We start from the raw sequence: 20,605 nt of genomic DNA, 5'->3' as shown, positions 1-20,605 counted from the left end.
GCACAGAAAATTATAGATGAGTGACTAAAACACAGCAAGTGTTCTAAATATAAATTATTAATATTACTATTATAAGTGTTACTAATATCATCTCCTGTCCTCACTCTACATCAGAAAACATTATTTTCTCATAATTATAATCACCGCTATGTTTATGGCTTCTGTAACGCTAACTAGTCCTTTTAATAAAGTTCCATATGGGTGAAAGACATTTGCATTTAAAAATCCTGTTGTCACTTCTCCCCCAACATTTACATGAACAAGCTTATCACTGCTCTTCCAGGTTCCTCCTTCCTCTTTCCTCCTTCTAACTTGGTTCTCTCTACTAGAAACCTCCACGTCATGTTTGTGGTTTTATTGTCTCCTGTATTTTGCCAAGGTTTTCACAACTCCTATTTTATTTAATACTACAGTGGCTCTTGGACTCATTTCTTCTACATCTTACTATCACTCCTCAGACCCCAAATATGATGGTCTGGCTGCCTCCATCCTCTCTCCTCCCCAGGCCACCCTGCCCAGTGCCATCCTATTATCTTCCCCAACGCACCTATGTTTGGTTATGACACTTGGCTGATCAAGGATCTACCCAGTCCTACACTTTCTTACAAGATCAAGTTTCAACCCCCATCCTGAAACGCTAGGCTCCTCTCCGTCTGGCATCACTTAACCTAACCAATCTCATTTTCCACCACCTCTCAGTAATCACCGTGTGTTCTGATTCCCTCTCTCCTTACTGCCATCCCTATCGAACATGCCATGTTTATCCCTCCTCTGCATTTTTGCTCTTACTATGCCCACCACCCATACGCCTTCTTTCTGCCCATCTGTTCTTGAAGGCCATTTGTGTTTCACTTTCTCTAAGATGTCTCATGTACATACTGCAACTCATATTCCTCTCTCCTCATAGTTTTACCACGTGCATCTCAACTTTTAACCCGACATTATTATGTTTTCATGATGACTTCATATGTGTAAGTTGTATTTCCTCCTCCACCCCCAAAGTGTAATCTCTGTCAGAACAAAGTTTACTCTAATAAATCTTTGTTAAACTAAACCAAATTCAAAATAGAGCTTAGAGTGAACCTGAGTTGAAATGAATACATCCATTATCTCCTAAAAATATGTACGCAGCTACACCAGTAATGGTGGAGATGGTGCCGTGTTCAACAAATGCTGTTGTCTTTCATCCTGGGCACATGGAAGACTACATTGCCCAGCCACCCTTGCAGTTAGATGGTAAAGTCCTGGCTCATCACAAGTGAACAGAAGCAAGGTCTACACTTAACACGCCTGGTGCCTAAAACACCTCCCACATAACACTCCATGTTCTCCCGCTTCCCTTATGTTCTGCCCTTGCAGAAGAGCCCGTAGAGGACTCATATTCTGTAACATGGTGCTATGCAATCAAACTTTTCATGACGATGGCAATGTTCTATATCTACATGTCCAATATGGTAGCCACTGGCCACATGTAGTTCCTGAACACTTGAAATATAGCTAATGCAACTGTGGAACTGAATTTTCTGTTTTATTTAATTTAAATTTACACCTAAATAGTCATATGAGCCTTATGACTCCCTTACTAGATGATGCAGTGGCACTGCATGAGGGGATGACAGTGGCACTGCTGGATGGAAAAAGTTTAAGTCACTGAATAATTTTTCAGAGCAAGGTCCTCTCCTCTCTCTTTCCCTACAACCCCTGCTGAGTATACTGAGCTGTTACTTGAGCAAGAAATAACACAATCCAGGTGTAAGCCCCTGAGAGTTTTTAGTTGTTTATTATGGCAATTAATCCATTCTGACAAGTTAATTTATTTCTTACAAAGCAAAAGAATAATTATTTTCTGCTATGGAAATTTTTCTGGGAATTTCTGGGACAGAGTTTCACAAAGATACCCTTGATATACTGAAAAGTAAGGAACCTGTTGGCAAATAATTGTTATTTCACAGAACACTATTGGAAATTATTCTATTTTTAGAAAACGTGGAAGCACTATGGTTATCAGATCTGCTTTCATAGATGTACATACGCTCACATGTTTTCCAGTCACTCACTCTGTACCAGCCAGATCCAGTTAGTATCTTTGCATGAATTGACATCTTTGGGTAAAGCAGATGTGAGCCGGCCACAATCAGTCAGCACAAGGCATAGAAAGTTAAACAGAAGAATGGTTTGTTGGTTTGCTCACGGCAGCCAAATGCTGCCCTCTGCAGCCATGCAGTGTTGTCTTTATAACAGAAATCCCTTCCATGCCCATTCTTCTACTTACTTTGTGCTTTCCAAGTAAGGGTGGTGGCTAATAACCACCATCCATTTAGGACTTGTTTCTGCCTACAGGTATTTTTACTGTGGCTTTCATTTTTCTTCAATGATTGAGTCCCATTTTGGTTCTTAGTATCTGGTATGACAATATATTATATTAAAAAAAAGTTGTAATAAGCTGGCAGCCTATGTTTTGTATACCATATGTGATTTTAAATAATCTTAACCCAAATTCTTTCTTCTTAACCCCAATATTGAGTATGTACAGCATGACTTCATTTTATTTTTAGTCTATTTAGCAGATTTTCTCCACTTACTTGTTGGCAGCAAATGCAGTGATGGCTGCCATGATGCTGGTTTTAATGGCCTTCCGCCCCAAAAGCCCCACCAATACGCTTTACAAGGTCATGACACATGACCTTGTTAACTGGGAGCTTCAAGGTCGAGGCAACTATATCCTGTGAATGACAACAGATTGCATTAATCTGATCCATCTGCAGCAAAGGAGTGGGGCAGTCTTTACACATTTTGATTCCAAAACGCTACACACAATACAGAAACCGTGTAGTTATATTAAATAGCAGAACAATTTCCAATGACCTAAGCATACATCCACAACTGATCTCAGTAGCATTTAGCTATGACACTGCAAAAACTATCATTAATATTAAGTAGTCCTTTTGGTATCAACGTGCTATTTTTGTGCTAGTAATAATTATTATTTCTTTTTGAGAGAGAGAGAGTATGAGGGGAGTGGGGGTGGCAGGGGCAGAGGAAGCGAGAGAATCTTAAGCAGGCTCCATGCCCAGCATAAAGCCCAATGTGGAGCTCAATCTCATGACCCTGAGATCATGACCTGACCCAAAATCAAGAGTTGGACACTTAGCCAACTGAGCCACCTAGACACCCCTGTGCTAATAAATTTTTGAAAAATCTCCCCACAAACCATAATAAAAGTAGCCTTTACATGCTAATCCCTTGGGATATGTTTCCTCAAGCAGTGAGATTTTGAGGCCTTGCAAACCTCTTTCAGACTGGATCTTTTCCCCACATTCCCCATATTTCCCCACATTCTGTCTCCACTGGAGACATTTCTCGCCTCGCATCTGGATTATTGCTCAGTTGGTCAGTGCATCCTCCCTGGATGCAGGTCTTGCTCTTCCATACCATCCTAATGTTTAGAGGTAATTTAATCTTAACAACTCATGTTTATAAATGTGGAGCCCAAGAAGGATGAAGTGATGGGCCCAACATCACACTGGTAATGAGGAGCAGACAGGACTGGAATGGGACTCACCTGACCCTTCTTAATGTACCAGCTTCTAAAGGCCTCAGTTCACACATTCCCACATTCCTACCTGCTCTGGTAATAACACTGGCTTGTATGACCTACTGAGTCAACACCTTTGCTGTGTTCCCCTTGCTTTCACCCTGACACTTAACCTAGTCACTCCTAAATGTATCCCTTATTCCAGCTTGGGTAGTCTTTGTGCCTTTCCTCCTTTCCTATATGCATGCTGCCTGATATATAGGTCATAGGAAATATGTGTTTACAGAAGGAATGAGTGAATGAATGACTGAATGAGTGGCATTTGATCTTGGTGTGGCATTGCCTAGAAATGGCCTCTCCTCACCATCTAGACAAATCTCATTCTCACTACAAATCCAAACTTAAGACTTAATCTTTGTGGACTTTCTGGATGATTCTAGCCCTTAGCAGACCCTCCTTTCTTGTAATTCTTCCACTTGTGTAAATTCTGACTTAGCTGATTAAGTATTCAGTTCCATTCCATCCAATACCACTTCCTAATTGCTTCATGTGAATTAGGTACTTATAAACTCTGGAGGGCAGGCTTTCCTTTTATTCTTTGGTATTCTCAACAATGCCAGGAGTATGGCAAAAGAGACCTGCTGACTCCAAAACTGGTTCTGGGGTTATAAATCCACAAACAAAAGGTGCCTACTTTCATAAAACTCTCTTAAAAGCTTTGTACAGCTGTTAATACCCAAATGGATAGGGCTGTTAGTACTCCAAATTCCTTCAGTTCCTGCAGTGACATATTTGTCTCTAATTGCTCTTGGTATGCTTTGCCAGCAGAATCCATTTAGTCCCCCCGCCCCCTGCAATGGCCCCATGTTACCTGTATATATTTGGGAATTTCTTGGTCCTCTCCTTTGGGAACAACAAGCATGCTTTGGGTTTTCATATAAAAGTGTTCTTGACCGCCCATGTGTATTTCACCTGTTACAGGAAGGTACACCGGAGTCAAGGAGGCTTTCAGATAGATTCGGTAGCCTTCCCCAGCTGTTGAAATTCCACCAGCAATGCTATTGCTGGACAGCAGGCTCCACGGGCTTCACCACCATATCTGCAGATCTGAAGTGGAGTTCTGTTTGGCTATCTGTCAGGTCTCCCAATATGATAGGTCACAGAGGTCTAGGAAAAGATGTGTGATGTTCTAGAGTCAGTCAGAATACTATTATGGCAAGGAGATTTCTGGTCCAAGAGGAGATGGGGTAAATGCACATTTCTTGGTTGCTTCTGCTAAATACAGCAAATGACTTTATTTATTTATATGTAAAAGAAATATTAGAAGATTTTGAAAGGTAGAGAGAAGACAGGAAGTTTGGGATCCAAGCAAAGACATGGTAAGTTCAGTGAGTTATGTTCTTTGTTTTGCTATTTGCTTCATCTATCCCAGAACTGGTACCAGAAAGGCCAGTAATCCCAAAATACTAATTGGAAAAGACAAGAGAAAAGCCCCAAAGGGGGATGCCTGGGTGGCTCAGAGGTTGAGCATCTGCCTTTGGCACGGGGCATGATCCCAGGCTCCCTGTATGGAGCCTGCTTCTCCCTCTGCCTATATCTCTGCCTTTCTCTCTGTGTCTCTCATGAATAAATAAATAAAATCTTAAAAAAAAAAAAAGAAAAAAAAGAAAATCCCCAAAGGGCCAAGGGATGGAAAGCCTAGCAGGAAAAACTTGTATACAATAACCACTCTACTCCAGTGAAAAAAGTGTGGCCCCAACTCTATCTGCAAAAGTTGGGTGGAAAATCTAGACTTCCACCCTTATCAGGCTGCTGTAATGAGATGCCCCAAACCCTTCCTTGTGGTGATACCACTGGATACTGGATACTATTTGAGGAACCTGAACTTCCACCCTTCACCTAGCAATAACAAGGCAGCAACCCTCTTTTTTACCCACCAACATGGGGTCAGAGGCATTCTGGTAAAATATAAGATTTAAGTAAGATCCAGAGTCTTACAACATAATAATCAAATGACCAGGAACAATTGAAAATCATTCATCATGCCAAGAACCCAACTTGAACAAGAAAAGACAATCAACAGATGCCAACGATGAGATGCCACAGATGCTGGAGTTATCTAACAAGGATTTTAAAGCAGCCATCACAAAAATGCATCAGTGACCATTTACATAAACACTTAAAACAAAGGGAAAAATGGAAAATTTCAGCAAAGAAACAGAAGACACAAAAAGAGCCAAATGAAATTTTAGAACTAAGAAATACAACAACCAAAATTTAAGAGGCTCAACGGAAAAGCTCAACAACAAAATAGAGAGAACAGAGGAAATAATCAGTAATCAAGAATATAGAACAACAGAAATTGCCTACCCTGGACATGAGAAAGAAAAGAGACTAAACGATAATGAGCAGAGCTTCAGGACTTGGTATGACTATAAAAAGATTGAACATTTGGGTCACTGACATCAAAAACTTGAAGGAATTATAGCTGAAAATTTCCTAAACTTGGCAAAAGACACAAACCTATAGATTCAAGAAGCTGAGTGAATATTTGAAAATATGATAAATCCAAGCCAAGACATATCAGAGTCAAACTTCTAAAAAGTAAAAAAAGAAAGGAAAATATCCTGAAAGCAGACAGAGAAAAACATTACCTCACCTAGAGGAGGAAAACACTTCACAAGGCAGATTTCTCATCAGAAACCATGGAGACCAGAGGAAATGGTACAACACCTTTCTTGAACTGCTAAAAGGCCTGTAAACTCAGAAATCTATATCCATCAAAAATATTCTTCAAGAATGAAAAAGAAATCAAGACATTCTTAGATAAGGAAACTAAGAATTTGTCTTAAACAGACATCCTAAAATAATGGCTAAAGACAGTTTTTGAAACAAGAAGTGATTTTTTTAAAAGGAATCTTGGAACGTCAGGAAGGAGAGAGGACAATGGAAAGACTACAAATACAGATAAACACAATACACTTTCCTTCTCCTCTTGAATTTATATATTTCACTGAAAGCAAAATTATAACGTTGTTTCATGTGGTACTCAGAGTATAAAGAGGAAATTTAATAAGACTATTACAATGAGAGAGTAAAAGGATGTGAAGAAAGGTAAGATTTTTATACGCAAACTGGTAAAATGTTGCTACCAGATATATTGTAATATATATTATGTATACGTAAAATTTGCACCTAGAACTACCGCCAAAAAAAAAAACTAGACAAAGAGATACACCCAAAACACTAGAGATACATCAAATTGGGATTCTGAAAAATATTCAACTAAGGCACTGGAAGACAAAGGGGAAAAAATTAAACAGAGAGAAAAAAACAGAATGCAATTATGACCAGCCACCATGTTAGGTAAAAGGCAGAACTTTAAAAAATTTAAAGTGTATCCAATAACAGTGATTTGCGGATGGTTTAAGGCAGATTCCCAGGGAAATCCTTTGTATTGAAGTCTGGGTTTCCTATCTTATCCAAAATCTGAATAAAGAGAGAAATATAGAAAAATGAGATTATGTTTCATTTATAAAATATACAAATTAAAATGTCAAAAATCCAAATCTCAATTTTAATGCAAGCTTTTATCAAAGATCACACATTGAAAAATCCACTTGTCAGTGGGCTCACATTCATAGTGTACAATATTAGTGTTCCCACCTGTCTCTTCAGAAATGCTAAAAACCATTAGAGCTGCTTCTGCTCACATCTGCAAAGCAGGCAAAGTTTTAGAACCCTGTTACCTTGCACGTCCACCCTGCAGCCCTCCCCGCACAGGGCCCTCCCTCTCTTCCTCTCAGGGTGTTGCTCTCAACTAATTTGATCAACTAATTTGATCAGCTAATCCCTGAGATAAAACGTTATTCCACTATGTGTTTAGGAGTGATTCCTTCAGGCACATTTCCATTTTAATAAGAAGCCCTTAAAGACTGAAAAGCCATTAGGATATGAAGGAGTCTATCTGTATTATGCCCAGTAGGACAGGACGTGGGAAAGATAATCTCGGTTTCAGGGCTCTTAGATCTCTTGCAAATCCTGCTGCACAGATTGCCTTCTGTGCTCTCCAGTGGAAAGCCCGTCCCAGCTAACGGAATTTTAAAGAGAAAAATGAGAAGTGGTATCATGTAGAGAGAGACATTCACCTAAGGTTTGGGAAATTAGATCAGTTTGATTCCTGCTCAGTCGCACGCCTCCCAGCCTCCGCTGGTTTACGAATGGGGGTCTTGATGCCCTTCCAGCGCTCTGACCTCAGGGTTAGCAAGGGGCAAAAGAGATCTTCACAGGGGATAAAAATACACAGTAATATCGCTCCCTTCTAGAACACAGTCTAAGACTTGATATAGTTAGTGCTCCACATATTTTTCTCTTTTAAATATTTGTTTTTCTTAGAGCACCTACTTTCCTAAAAGGCAGAAAAAGTGGCTATCACCTCCGGTTACTTCTCATTGAAATAAGTGGCCAAAACTCATCATTCACTTGACTATTGCATTTATTTTTTAGTTTTTTTAAAGATTATTTATTCATTTATTCATAGAGACAGAAAGAGAGAGAGAGAGAGAGGCAGAGACACAGGCAGAGGGAGAAGCAGGCTCCATGCAGGGAGCCTGACGTGGGATTCGATCCTGGGTCTCCAAGATCACGCCCTAGGCTGCAGGCGGCACTAAACCGCTGCGCCACCAGGGCTGCCCTTGACTATTGCATTGTAAGGGGAAAAAAATACCTCAAACTAGTGAGTCAAGAAGATGAAAACTTAAAAGTCATATGAACATCCCTTTTAAACCATCCTGTATCACTTATACATTTATCGATGCGGCAAGGGCCAGGATACAAATTAAAATTCAAGAGACAGACTGAATGAATTACTTCACTGCATTAAATGAATAAGATGTTAAGGGAAAGAACACCGATCGAGTTCACACAAAAACACACATGGCAAGAACAGAGGCAAGTGGAAGAACCTCTTTAAAAGTGGATTATTTCCAAGATGCTCACGCCATCATCTCTTTACGCTAAATAAAAATGCTCCCTCCTCTTCTCCCAGAAAACAGACTCTTCCTTCAAGTGTTTGCCACATTTCACTAATCTGAAGAATCACCTGGAGCCCTGTGAAAACTTGTCAAGAGCATATTCCTGTGCTATCCTGATCCTCCAATTCCAGAATTCTAGAAAGGAAGGCACAGGAATCTCCAGGCAGGTCTCACAAATGTCTCATACTGGGAGACACCGGGAAACACTGGGTGTGCTAAATGAGCACCTGCCAGGGTGTTAGCTCAGCAGCAGACGGTAAAATACTGACCAGAGAACAAGAACATCTAAGCCTAGTAGTAATTATCGCTCACCGTCATGGATCGCCAAGCTCTATGCCAAGCACACTTATGTTATCTCTTAGGATCTTCACAACAGATCTTTGAGATCAGGATTATTTTGTTCATATAATTTTAAAGCAAGGAGATGGCCCCTAGCAAGTCACACAGCTAATAAGACAGCGTGCCAAGGAATACTGGCAGGGTGATGGGGCGAGGTGTCTTTTCTACAGCTTCCAGGTGACATCATCCAGGGATCCTGTGACCATGTTCAGGCTTAATACAGCTGTGGAGTTAAGAAACATGATGGGCTTTGACCTCAAGTGGTTGGACTGATTACACCTGACACAGCTCTGGCTATACGCTGAAGGACAGTATGTCTTAGGACCCTTCCTGAGATGGGGATCAGAGTTGTCGTGGGGCTCCATCCCAGGACCCTGGGATCATGACCTGAGCCGGAGCCAGGCATTCAACCGACTGAGCCACCCAGGTGCCCCTGATGTTCTGATTTTGATAACTATTTAAGTAAGATAATAGTCTTGCCCTTGGGAAGTACACACTAGTACCTAGGGGTAAATAAGCATGTAACTTACTCTCAAATGGCTCCAAAATAATGTGTGTGTGTGTGTGTGTGTGTGTGTGTGTATGTGTGTGTACAGAAAGAGAGAATGGTAAAGCAAGTGTAGTAAAGTGTTAATAATCGGGGAATCTCAATAGTTACTAGGAATTTCTTTAATGTTTCTGCAAGTTTTCTGTAAACTTAAAATCCTTTCAAAATAAAAAGTTATAAAAATTTCATTGGAAAATTCAAATCAACCATATTCTAAGAGATAAATTTCATTTTAATTAAACATAAGGAAGGAAGTCTGGAAGGAAGGGAGGGAGAAGTCAGAGAGAGATAGGATGGAAGAGAAAGAAACATGGGCTTTGGAAATCCTAAGAAAAGCTATCAATTCACTGACCAGTTTTGTCACTTAGTAGCTGTTGTATGACTGTGTTCATGCTCCGTAAGCACTCTGAGCCGCATTTTCCCAATCTGCAGAGTGGTTATGAACAGGAAAAGAGACTACATCATGTAAAAACTTAGGCCATGATGGGGCAGGTGGTCAGTGCACAGTACAGGGGGCTGTGCCTCCCACTTTGCCTCCCTGCTCTGGTCTACACACACACACACACACACACACACACACACACACACACACACACATCTGTGAATGAAGTGCCTGGTCCAAAGGAGCAATATCCACCTAGGCTGATTTCTAGATGATTTCTTTCTTTCTTTTTAAAGATTATTTATTTATTCATTCATTCATGAGAGACACAGAGAGAGAGAGAGAGGCAGAGACACAGGCAGAGGCAGAAGCAGGCTCCTCACAGGAAGCCCGATGTGGGACTCGATCCTGGGACTAGGATCACACCCTGAGCCAAAGGCAGACGCTCAACCGCGGAGCCACCCAGACATCCCTCTAGATGATTTCTAAAAGGCAAAGGCTTAGAAGCCTTCCAGGGCTCCTTCCTCTCTCATTACTTTTTCCAGATAGCTCTACCTTCTAGAATTTGATCAACCATTTTAAATGCCTCATCAACATTTCCATATTCCAGTTTCTTTTCTGGTTTGAAGGAGTTGTGCTGTATGGCTTCCTAGAAAGAACAGAAAATTGAGGCTCTGTGGGCGAGGGACCCAGCCCTCTGGCAGCAGCCACTGGCACTGGGGCAGCATCTGAGTGGAGGAAGTATCTCCCTGGCTTCGGAGTCCCATGCACTTTCATTCAGCACAATCCCAGTGACCTGAGCTAAGAACTAGCCTTCAGAGAGACTCCTCACAGAGTAAATACAAATGTGCCTGTTGAGTCAAAAGAGGGTATGCTCAGGAAAAAAACCAGCATGTAAGGTGGTCCCGGAGTGGAACTAGTATTTTCCAGGAAGACTGTACTATGCATTCCACAACCCATTTTATGCAGCCAAGGCCACATGGCACCTGGGTTTAGAGCTTGGACTGTAGACCCAGTCAGAATTGTGTCAAATCTCTCCATTTACTACCGTTTGACTGTGGGCTTATTATTTCTCTCTGAGCCCCATCTGTAAAATGGAGATACAGTTGTGCACATAGCTCCAATAAAATTGTGGTGCAGATAAAATGAAATGAGACATATAAAGAGCTTACATGGCATATAATAAATGCTCAGTAAATGCTAGCCAAAGACATTCTAGTGATAAGGATCATGGTAGGCCTGCCTGCCAGCTCCACGCTCCTCTTCTGGGAGGTTGAGCACAGCATTTGTATAGGGCAGTGGGGCACCTGGGACTCCAGCCCCAGAACTGAGATTCAATTACAAGCCCAGTCTGTGTACCACAAATCCACTTACACACTGGATCCTACTGCTTCCCCTGGGTGCCCAGTGAAGGGAGACAGTGGTAGGTACACATAATCAAGGATGTAGCTACAATAATGTAGGCTGGTTTTCTTAGCTATTCTAGGAATTTATTTTGCCATAATCCCTGCATCTGCTGGCAAATGTGACGTACCAGCTCCTGCAAACATTATCTACCACAGGTTATTGTCCATCCATGAAATTCCAGCCTGCTGACAGGAATTATTCTAACTCTCGTTCCCTCTGGCCACTAGTAGATGTTTAGACCTATCAGAACACCTTACAGGGCTGATGGATTGTGATCCTGCCATTTCCTCCATTCAAACAGTGGGTTCATTTGTTTTTACCACTGTGGGACTCAGCTTCCTTGACAGAGGGTTTGTTGATTGCTTCTATGTGACTAGCTGTGTGACCTGTCTTCTTGTTTCCTTATCAGAATGAAGACAATAGCAGGTTTTCCTCACGGGATTGTCGTGAGCATTTAGTGAGTTAGTGTATAAAACCTGCTTTGACTGTGGCGAACTCTGTATAGGTGTTGGCTACGGTCATATTGTTGATCATGATGACTGACAGGACTTTCTGGTCGGGAGCATATTTTTCTCGCTATGGTCATCAACTTGATCCCTTGAGCCAAGAGTTTTGATAGAGTTTCCCCATTCAAACTACGAAGCACTCTAAAAAGCATCAGCTTAGTTAAACATCAGTGTTAGTGACAGCGATACATTTATTTTTATCTTATTTAGATTGATAGCACAGTTTCTTCTTACAATGAATTTATATGCCTTTCATAGTAATCTAAGATTCATCTATTCCTGGTTGAAAACAGAAGTTACACCTTATAAATTTTCCCTCTTTACTTGCTATTTGCTTTTTGAGTAACTTTGAGACAATTTCCCAAATATTTCTTGGTCAAAAAAGTGATTGAAGAACTGTAATGTGTATGGAGTTGGGTGTATTTCCCCCTAAAATTTTTGATTAAATCCACTCACTTCTAGTAGATTGACCTTGGAGAGCTTGAACTCTGATAAAAATGTGAGGCAGCTCTTCCCCACATGTCAAAGTTTGGTGTTCGATGCTGGTACTCTCTGGCAAACAACTGGGGATCTGCCAGTTGGAGGGACGGAGGGCAAGGAAAGAGTGGCATCTGTTTGCTTGTTTGGAATTTTATTTGGCTAGAAGGTGGGGGCAGGGAAGGGAAGATATTTAGACACCAGTACTGGGCAAAGGATTATAAATAACATTTTGATGAAGTATCATGTAAATAATTTCTTATGAAGAAGTAACTACGAAATCATTTCTTATTTAGAAGTAACTCTAAAACAAAATGTTGGGGAACATTTTGTGTATAAGGTAGGCAAGCACGGTAGTCAACATCTGACTAAGAAGGGATGAGAATATTTGAGTCTGAAACTGGCCAGGAAAATTTGGGAAGCTTTATCACTCCTTGACTCCAACTTAACTTCTAAATGTTTGTCATCTTGACATACTTTTATTTTAATTTTAAAATAGTGAGGACACTGTCCAGAAACAAATGCTATGTTCCTAGGAATAAAACAGCATGATGGGAAATACACCCTAGGCCAAGTTCTCCTAGAGACACTAATCTTAGCCAAGTCAGTTTCTCATTCCCTGCCACAGGGCATGCTAGTCACCTAGAGGACAACAGATTCATTTCGTTGTGAAGATAATGTATTCCCAGAGTCCACAGCGTCTGTCTGTGCTGAATCTAATCTATTCATGCTGCTTTCCCAACTTGCATGCTTTCATTATTTAGTAAATCATAAGAACCGATGCAATAGATGCAGAGCACCCTGTCATTTCATGGTTCGTACAATCTTTGTAAATCTCTTAACTCCTTTCTAAAAAACATGATAGAAAATGCAATACTCCAATTTGTTTAAGTTGCCAAAATACCTACAGGCATCATAAGATCTATTCTTCATACTCATTTAAGACACGCACTGGAGAATCTAAAAATACCATCTCCAATACTGGCTTCACAGAGCATCTTGCTGGTTCCTGCACACACCCGAGAGGGTCAGGGTGAAGGTGAATTCACCAAGGTGTGCCAACTGTCCTGGACATCAGTGGTTGCCAGTGCAGCATTCCTCTCACCTGTCCCCTTCAGTGATCAGATTTCTGTTTACATCTCCATCGCTACCCCACTCAGTTCCACCCCCCTGCAGCCCATACACTTCAGAGAAATCTAACCCCCAGCAGTAACCAACAGGTCCTCCATTCCCCTGGCCAATCATTCATTCAGAGATGGACGTGACCTAATTGGCCTGATAAACCTGGATCTCAGGACTCGTGCTTACAATGCTGGGACAATGGTCTCTCTTGCTCCCTGGACATGGATGAAAAGCTCCCGGCTGCCATCCTGTGACTACAGGGCAGAAGGCCTGGACTATGGGCAGCAGAGAGCAGAGGCACAAAATAAGGTTATTTGCTGACACTGATAAAGTCTGAGGCCAACAAAGCCCCTATGTTTTAGACACCAATTTGAGTCAAATTTTCTTTCCTGTTACTGTAGCCAAAGCATTTTAACTGATACACCATCGAAATGTGTTCTCCTGGCGCTACCCTTGAACTCATTACCTCGATGGTCAGGATCAATGGCTTCAAATCTTGGTAGATAATCTTCATTCGTTTGGCTGCTTGCTTTGCCTGAACCTCAGAATCTGCAATCGCGGCACAGATGAGCTGACCCGCACAGAATACCTACAACACAAAAAGACTTTTGTCCTCAGGGAGCACAGGCACCAGGTCCTCTCATTCATTTTCCTCCTCCCTCCTGGCACAGAGCGAGACACAGAGTAAACAACCCCCTTCGCACGTGCAGTGCAGCTGATAACAAGGACCCTGGTAAGAAAGTGCATTTGTCAGAGTTGGCCCAGTGACCTTGGTGCTGGAGGAGGTCACTGACAAGATGTGATCACTGGTTGACTCTTGAGTTTGACCCAGGCAAATGGAGGCTCCTCACTCCTTCCCTATCCTTAGAAGGTACAGTTTCCACACTAGGAGCTGTTTTAAGGATGGAGCCTTGAGAGAGTAATGTGTGGTACAGATCATCTGGATGGCTCAGGTGACTGAACCCAGTGAAGGCCCTTTACATACCAATGAAGGTAGATGGGTGCAGACGTCAACTAGTCCTGTGGCTGCCCAAGACAGGCCTCATAAGTTCCCTTTCTTTTTTTTTTTTTTTAAGTTTTTATTTATTTATTCATGAGAGACACAGCCCGGGATCCCAGGATCAGGCCCTGGGCCGAAGGCAGCACTAACCCGCTGAGCCACCCGGGCTTCCCCACAAGTTCCCTTTCTTATTAAAACTACTACCTACTGGGATCCCTGGGTGGCACAGTGGTTTGGCACCTGCCTTTGGCCCAGGGAGCGATCCTGGAGACCTGGGATCGAATCCCACGTAGGGCTCCTGGTGCATGGAGCCTGCTTCTCCCTCCTCCTGTGTCTCTGCCTCTCTCTCTCTCTCTCTCTCTGTGACTATCATAAATAAACAAAAATTTAAAAAAATAAAATAAATAAATAAAACTACTACCTACCAAGCCAGAGTGGTCTGCCTCTTTCAGTAGTTTCTTTTTGCCCTGTGTGTACAGGGACCAATGAGAACCAACACCCAGGCACAAGGGGAATTCAGGTCTTTGTGCTGCATCACTAGCAAAAGTGGCTGGAAAAGGGCAAGAGTGACTGTCATATGGCAGATTCAGGCTCAGGCCAACCCACTGGGGCTGTGGAGGGGCGGAGGGCCAGCTGGCCTGGGAGAGCCAGGCACATGGCTCAACCTGTGGCTGCCACCATGATCAGGGCCATCCTGAGAGGCAGCATCTGGAGAGGGAGTACCAGAGGGTGATAGCCCACCTCCTCAGAGACGAGGGAGGGAGAAAATGAAAACACAACACTGCTGGTGAGCAAATCTCTGCCCCAAACCATGGTGGAGCACAGGCTTTTCACAAAGAGACTGAGTTTAGACTCGCCAAGACATAAGCAAGCACAGAGCATCCCCTTCATCGTTTCACCTCCAGGTGAGGCAGTTGGCCTAAAAGAGTTCAGACAGGATAAGGGCAGAAAATTGATGGGGGAAAAGAATATAAGGCTCCAGAAAGGTAAAATAAGACCAGAAGAATTCACCATGATTGCTCAGTTTTGTCTCACCTTATACCATGATCACAATTCAGATTTAATCACTCATTTTAAAATTGATTTAAACTACTAAATCTTTTCTACAATGAGCACATAGTGGCTTTGTTGTCAGAAGAAATGATAGTAAAAAGTTAAATCTAGACATATTCCACACACACAAAAGTGTGTTTGTTGGGTGTGAGTTGGCGGGGGGTACAATGGGGAGATAAATGAAGAATGGCAAAATGTCGACAGTTGTTGAAACTGAGTGATGGGCCTTTGGGGATTCATTGTATTATTCTCTATTTTTATATATGTTTAAAGTTTCTACAATGAAAATAATTTTTAAAGGCATAACTTAAAAAAGGAGTTCTGCACAGAGGCCTGGTTCTGCGCCTCTGACCCGGCACACAGACATGCCCTTGTGATGCTCATAATCAACATGTGCACACCTCCCAGAGGAAGAACCATCGTGCAGCTCAGAATGGTTTTGCTTGTCTAATTAACATTTTGCAAAGGCCGTAATTCTCAATGTCTTCTGCTAGTCCCACACAGGCCTGCCTTGGGAGAGTTTCAACCTCCACTTCACACTCAGTCATCAAACTTTCATTTTTATCAACTAAATCAGCCAGCAAGAGCCAGATGTAGGGACTCTGTCAAATGATGAAACTGTTTTCGGTAAACACTGAACTGAGAAGTGTGAGTTAGGCAGAAAACCTGCTGGAAGCTGCCCTTGTTGCATTTTCTGGGAACCTAAGATACAATAGCCAAATCATTTTGAATCACCCAAACCTTCAAATGGCAACAGTGCTATCATTGTTCCTCTGTCTTGCTACATGGGAAGCAGTGTGTGGAATATACAGATGAATCAGACACGGGGCTTGACTCAAGGACTTTTACTAGGGAGGAGAAATACATAAGACAAAGGAGTAACTAAGTAAGCTTAGTACATTGCAGGAAGGGCATTAAAGGTCCACTTCACCTTCTCCTCTGGACCTTCAGCACTGTGAAGGTAAGGGCCAGTTGGGTCTTGCTCAGCTATGGTGGTCAGCCACACTGGATGCTCACTTAAAAATGCTGTTGAATACATCGTAGTATAAATGAATGAGTCAGACTGAGTTCAGAGAGGGAGACAGAATTCTTGTATCAAGGCATAAAAATGAGGCACCTGGGTGACTCAGTCGGCTAAGCATCCAACTCTTGATTTTGGGTCATGAGATCAAGCCCTGAGTCTAGCTCCACACTGTGTATGGAGTCTGCTTAAGATTTCTCTCTTTTCTCTATCTCTCTGCTCCTCCCACCCTGTGCATGTGCTCCCTCTTTTCCTCTCTCAAAAAAAAAAAAAAGGGGGATAAGGAAAGGCTTCATGGTGGAGATACTACTTGAACTTGGACTTGGACACTGAGCCTAGGGCAATGGTGAGGGATTCTTAGGGGAAAGGTTAACAAATAAAAGTTATCATTATTCTCTCTTCATTTACCTTTCATACATGCTAGCAGCACACTGTCTTACTACCAGAAAATAGGAAAACACCAAGTATCTTTTATAGAACTGGACAACTTCATTTCTTGTATGGAAAATGAATATATTTGAATTCATTCACCATTAGAATATGGTGTATCAAAGAATTATTGGAATTCTTTATGATGTGCCAAATTTGATGCCATCTTTAAAAAAATATGCAAGGCCATTAACTGAGGAAATTATTTTTGAAACAGAAAGCAAAAATATAGTACTTCCTCTGTCACCAGAAGTTTCTCCTTCTGGCATAAGGAGTTTACACCATGAAGATGTTCCTCAGTCACAACATCCACCACTCCAGGCAGGCTGAGAGCTTCTGACAGATCAATAGACCTAGAGGAGAATACACAGAGCAGGTCCTCAGAGAAGCCCTCTTGCCTGAAGACCATGGAGAACATGTTTAATTGGAGAATAAGATATTTGAGTGTTAAGATACATCCAGTGACTGGCTGCTCTAATAGTTCTCTGCCAGACAACTGGGAAAAAATTCCTGGGATAATGAAGCTATTACTTGAAATGAGTGAATTTGACCCTTGAGCAATGCAAGGGTTAGGGGTACTGATCCCCGACACAGCTGAAAATCTGCATATAGCCTTTTCACCTCTAAAACGTAACTACTAATAGTCTACTATTGATCAGAAGCCTTATTAATAGCATCAACAGTGAATGAACACGTATTTTACATGTCGTATATTTTTACAAGAAAATAAATGGAGAAAAGAAAATGTTCTTCATACTACTGACATTTAAAAAATCCACATATAAATGGACCTGCACAGTTGAAACCCATGTTGTTCAAGGGTCAACTGTATGTGGAGGGAAAAATTGTAGTAAATCCTACATTTTGATCTAATATCCCTCCCAAGCTACACTGGATATTGCCAACAAATAGCCTGTCCTCTTTGTACCATTACTTATCACTAATGTGATTTGGATGAAAAGGCAATCATTAACATCTAATTAGCAACTTTATCACTTACACAATCTTAGCATGAGCTCCTGAACTTGTTACAAAAGTCAAGAAGAGCTCCCGATCCACTGTAGGCATGTCATCACAGTAGATGGCTTCCCCCGTAGCATGCTTAATACCAGACAGATGCATGATAGCATGGCCAATTGTATCTTGAGGAAGCTGCTTTGAGTCTGCACTCTGTTTAACCAATAACCAACAGATCATTTTTATAATACTATGCACTTCTCCCATAAGAGAGTAGCTATATAATTTACATCCAAACCAGAACACTTTTAAACTGAAAATATTCACTGTTAATAATAACCCTAGGACAATAAGCCTATTTCAATAATACAGTAGACAAACTGGGAGGTATGGTTATGACATCATTCTTTTTCCCACCGCCTTTACTGAATATAGAACATAAATATCTCTAATACAAATCCCATTTATGTAAGCAAATGAATATATTTCTTCTTAAAAATGTGAGATGATATCCTCTTGTTAATGCTCACATATTTCTTCAATTTTAAAGATTTTATTTATTCATTTGAGAGACAGAGAGATCGTGAGCAGGAAGGACAGGAGAGGGAGGAGCAGACTCTCTGCCTAGCAGAGAGCTTCATTCAGGGCTCAATTCCAGGACCCTGAGATCATGACCTGAGCCAAAGGCAGATGCTTAATTCTGAGCTACCCAGGGACCCCATATTTCTTTCAATTTAATTATCAAAATTATTTTACTGTTGTATCTAAGCAATGGCATATATAATGTTTTTCAGAAGAGCATTATGATATTGTAACTATGTTTTACAAAATATCGAGGGCATGCTGTCAACAAGAAGAGCCTTTTTTTTTTTTCTATTCCAAGCAAGAAGTTAAGAAATAATGGGTAAAACTCGTAACTTAGACAATCCTGATAAAGAATGAAGACAAAGGGACCTGCATTTTGAGGAATGATTTACTAATGCTACTCTTTCTTAAAGACCCATGGAATAAAATGTCTTGCTACCGGTCTCTAAATACCTTTAATAAGCTTCATTGACCAAAGTGGACATTAAGAAACATAATGTCTTCCCCATTATTTCAAATATGAGAGAGTTGTTAGCTTTCCTAGTAGGTTGGTTATTGGGAGAAGAACTGGATGCATGAAGAAAGAGGAATTAAGGGACAGGACAGAGGCCAGGCTCAGAGTTCAGCATGAAGGCTCTGGCTGCTAAGGAGGTGGTGATGGGTGTGTGGGTGGTGGAAATTCCAGGATAAAGATAACTGAAATACACACTACTTCTCCAATGCCTTCCGCTGCTTATAGGACTTGAGAAGAGTGGTCCTGGCTCATTGTCAACCTACTTGAAGGACTCAATAAATAAACCTTTGGCTTGAGATAGATCAGAGGCTGTCTAGGCAGGAGGCAGGCCTACATCAATAAGGCAAAGGAGAGTGGCACATGAAATCTGAAAACATGTTCAGCATTTTAGCTGAAGATGCAACACTTTTTTTTTGGAAGGGGGGGCATCAGTTGGGTGAATCTACTATTAAAAGAGGCTGTACTTGACTTGACACCTTCTGCTTGTTATGTGGCTGAAGGTACAATGGAGGAATGAATTTGTCTCTTCAAATGGGTGATCTCTTGAAGCTATGGCAAAATGCTTTCAAAGCAAATGAACTGATTTGGGGAAAAATGTTTGTCATATTTTTCCTGTGCTGAAGATGCTCTGGCAATGCAGATATTTGTGTGTGTGTGTGTGTGTGTGTGTGTGTGTGTGTGTGTAAAACCACAGGAAAACAAAAAGAAAACTCATCTGTGTGGGAGATAAACTGCTTCCAAAAGTCAGCCTTGCAATCTATAACAACAAGCTTCCTTTTATGATTACCAATCGTGTGAAGATTATCACTTTCCTTTGGATGATCTGAATGCCTATTGATTTGTTGTTGTTGTTGTTCCTTTCTGAGGTTTCTTCCATTGTCAAGGTAACGCTAGGGTATCTATAAGCAAAGGGCGGCAGCTTCCATGTTTTGTAGAACACCAGGAAAGGCAGAAGCTTTCAAAACTTTTAATATCATCATTTTCAATAGAGTTTGGTGTCCTTGAATTTTTGAACACACTGAACCTAAACCCTCAAGAGATATATACCAACTGCAACATTCATTATGATGTACTGTCAGCTTTTACAACTAAATCCAACAATAGACTCAATGAACTGATGCTTTAAAAAGCCTTGTCACATTCTGGACTTAATAAAACTCTCAAGGTAAAGTTTCTTGACAATAATTTCAAGGAAAAACACATCAATCTTATCCAGTTTACCAACAGGATGACTTCAGGTCATATTGCTATGATGTTGTAGTAGAAAATTCCATTTGAAAGTCATGAGGAATTCTGTTCTAATAGTCAGCTTTCATTAGGAGAGTTTTTAATAGCTCTTAGAACTTAGAGTCAACTCTAAATGTAACTCACAGAAAAGATACCTGGAGAATAGAGACTGGAGAAGCAGACACTTTTCTTTATTAAAAAAAAAAAAGAGTAAATCAGTAGCTCTTTTAAAAAACCATTACTGTACTTTCACCGACTTCCAAGGGCTGTGTTTTCTGCTCCTCTATAAATAAAATCAAAGCAGCCCCCTGGCCCTGACACAGAATGTGACTTTGGTTGTGCTCCAACTTCTGCAATGCCAAGGGCAGAAGTGTGTGGTAAGCTAGCCAGCTCATTCCTGTCAGTGGCACAAGGCCACAGAGCAAAACACATGAACTTCAAGATCAAAACAGACATTTTTAAAAAACTGCC

At 41.2% G+C, this 20,605-nt stretch overlaps 1 protein-coding gene across 1 annotated transcript in view; it reads right to left on the bottom strand.

Moving 5' to 3' along the window:
• LOC112656803 (aldehyde oxidase) overlaps window positions 1–20,605 on the bottom strand; it is a 76,054-nt gene that overhangs the window by 25,379 nt on the left and 30,070 nt on the right. Inside the window, 8 exon segments of the mRNA XM_049106447.1 lie at window positions 1,584–1,627; window positions 2,583–2,635; window positions 2,637–2,723; window positions 4,407–4,507; window positions 10,392–10,485; window positions 13,815–13,937; window positions 17,087–17,204; window positions 17,852–18,021. Of these exon segments, the coding sequence (XP_048962404.1) occupies window positions 1,584–1,627; window positions 2,583–2,635; window positions 2,637–2,723; window positions 4,407–4,507; window positions 10,392–10,485; window positions 13,815–13,937; window positions 17,087–17,204; window positions 17,852–18,021 (790 nt within the window).

This window comes from Canis lupus, chromosome 37 (assembly GCF_003254725.2).
Source record: "Canis lupus dingo isolate Sandy chromosome 37, ASM325472v2, whole genome shotgun sequence".
NCBI classification, from domain to species: domain Eukaryota; kingdom Metazoa; phylum Chordata; class Mammalia; order Carnivora; family Canidae; genus Canis; species Canis lupus.
This window is presented reverse-complemented; position numbering and strand designations above follow the sequence as displayed.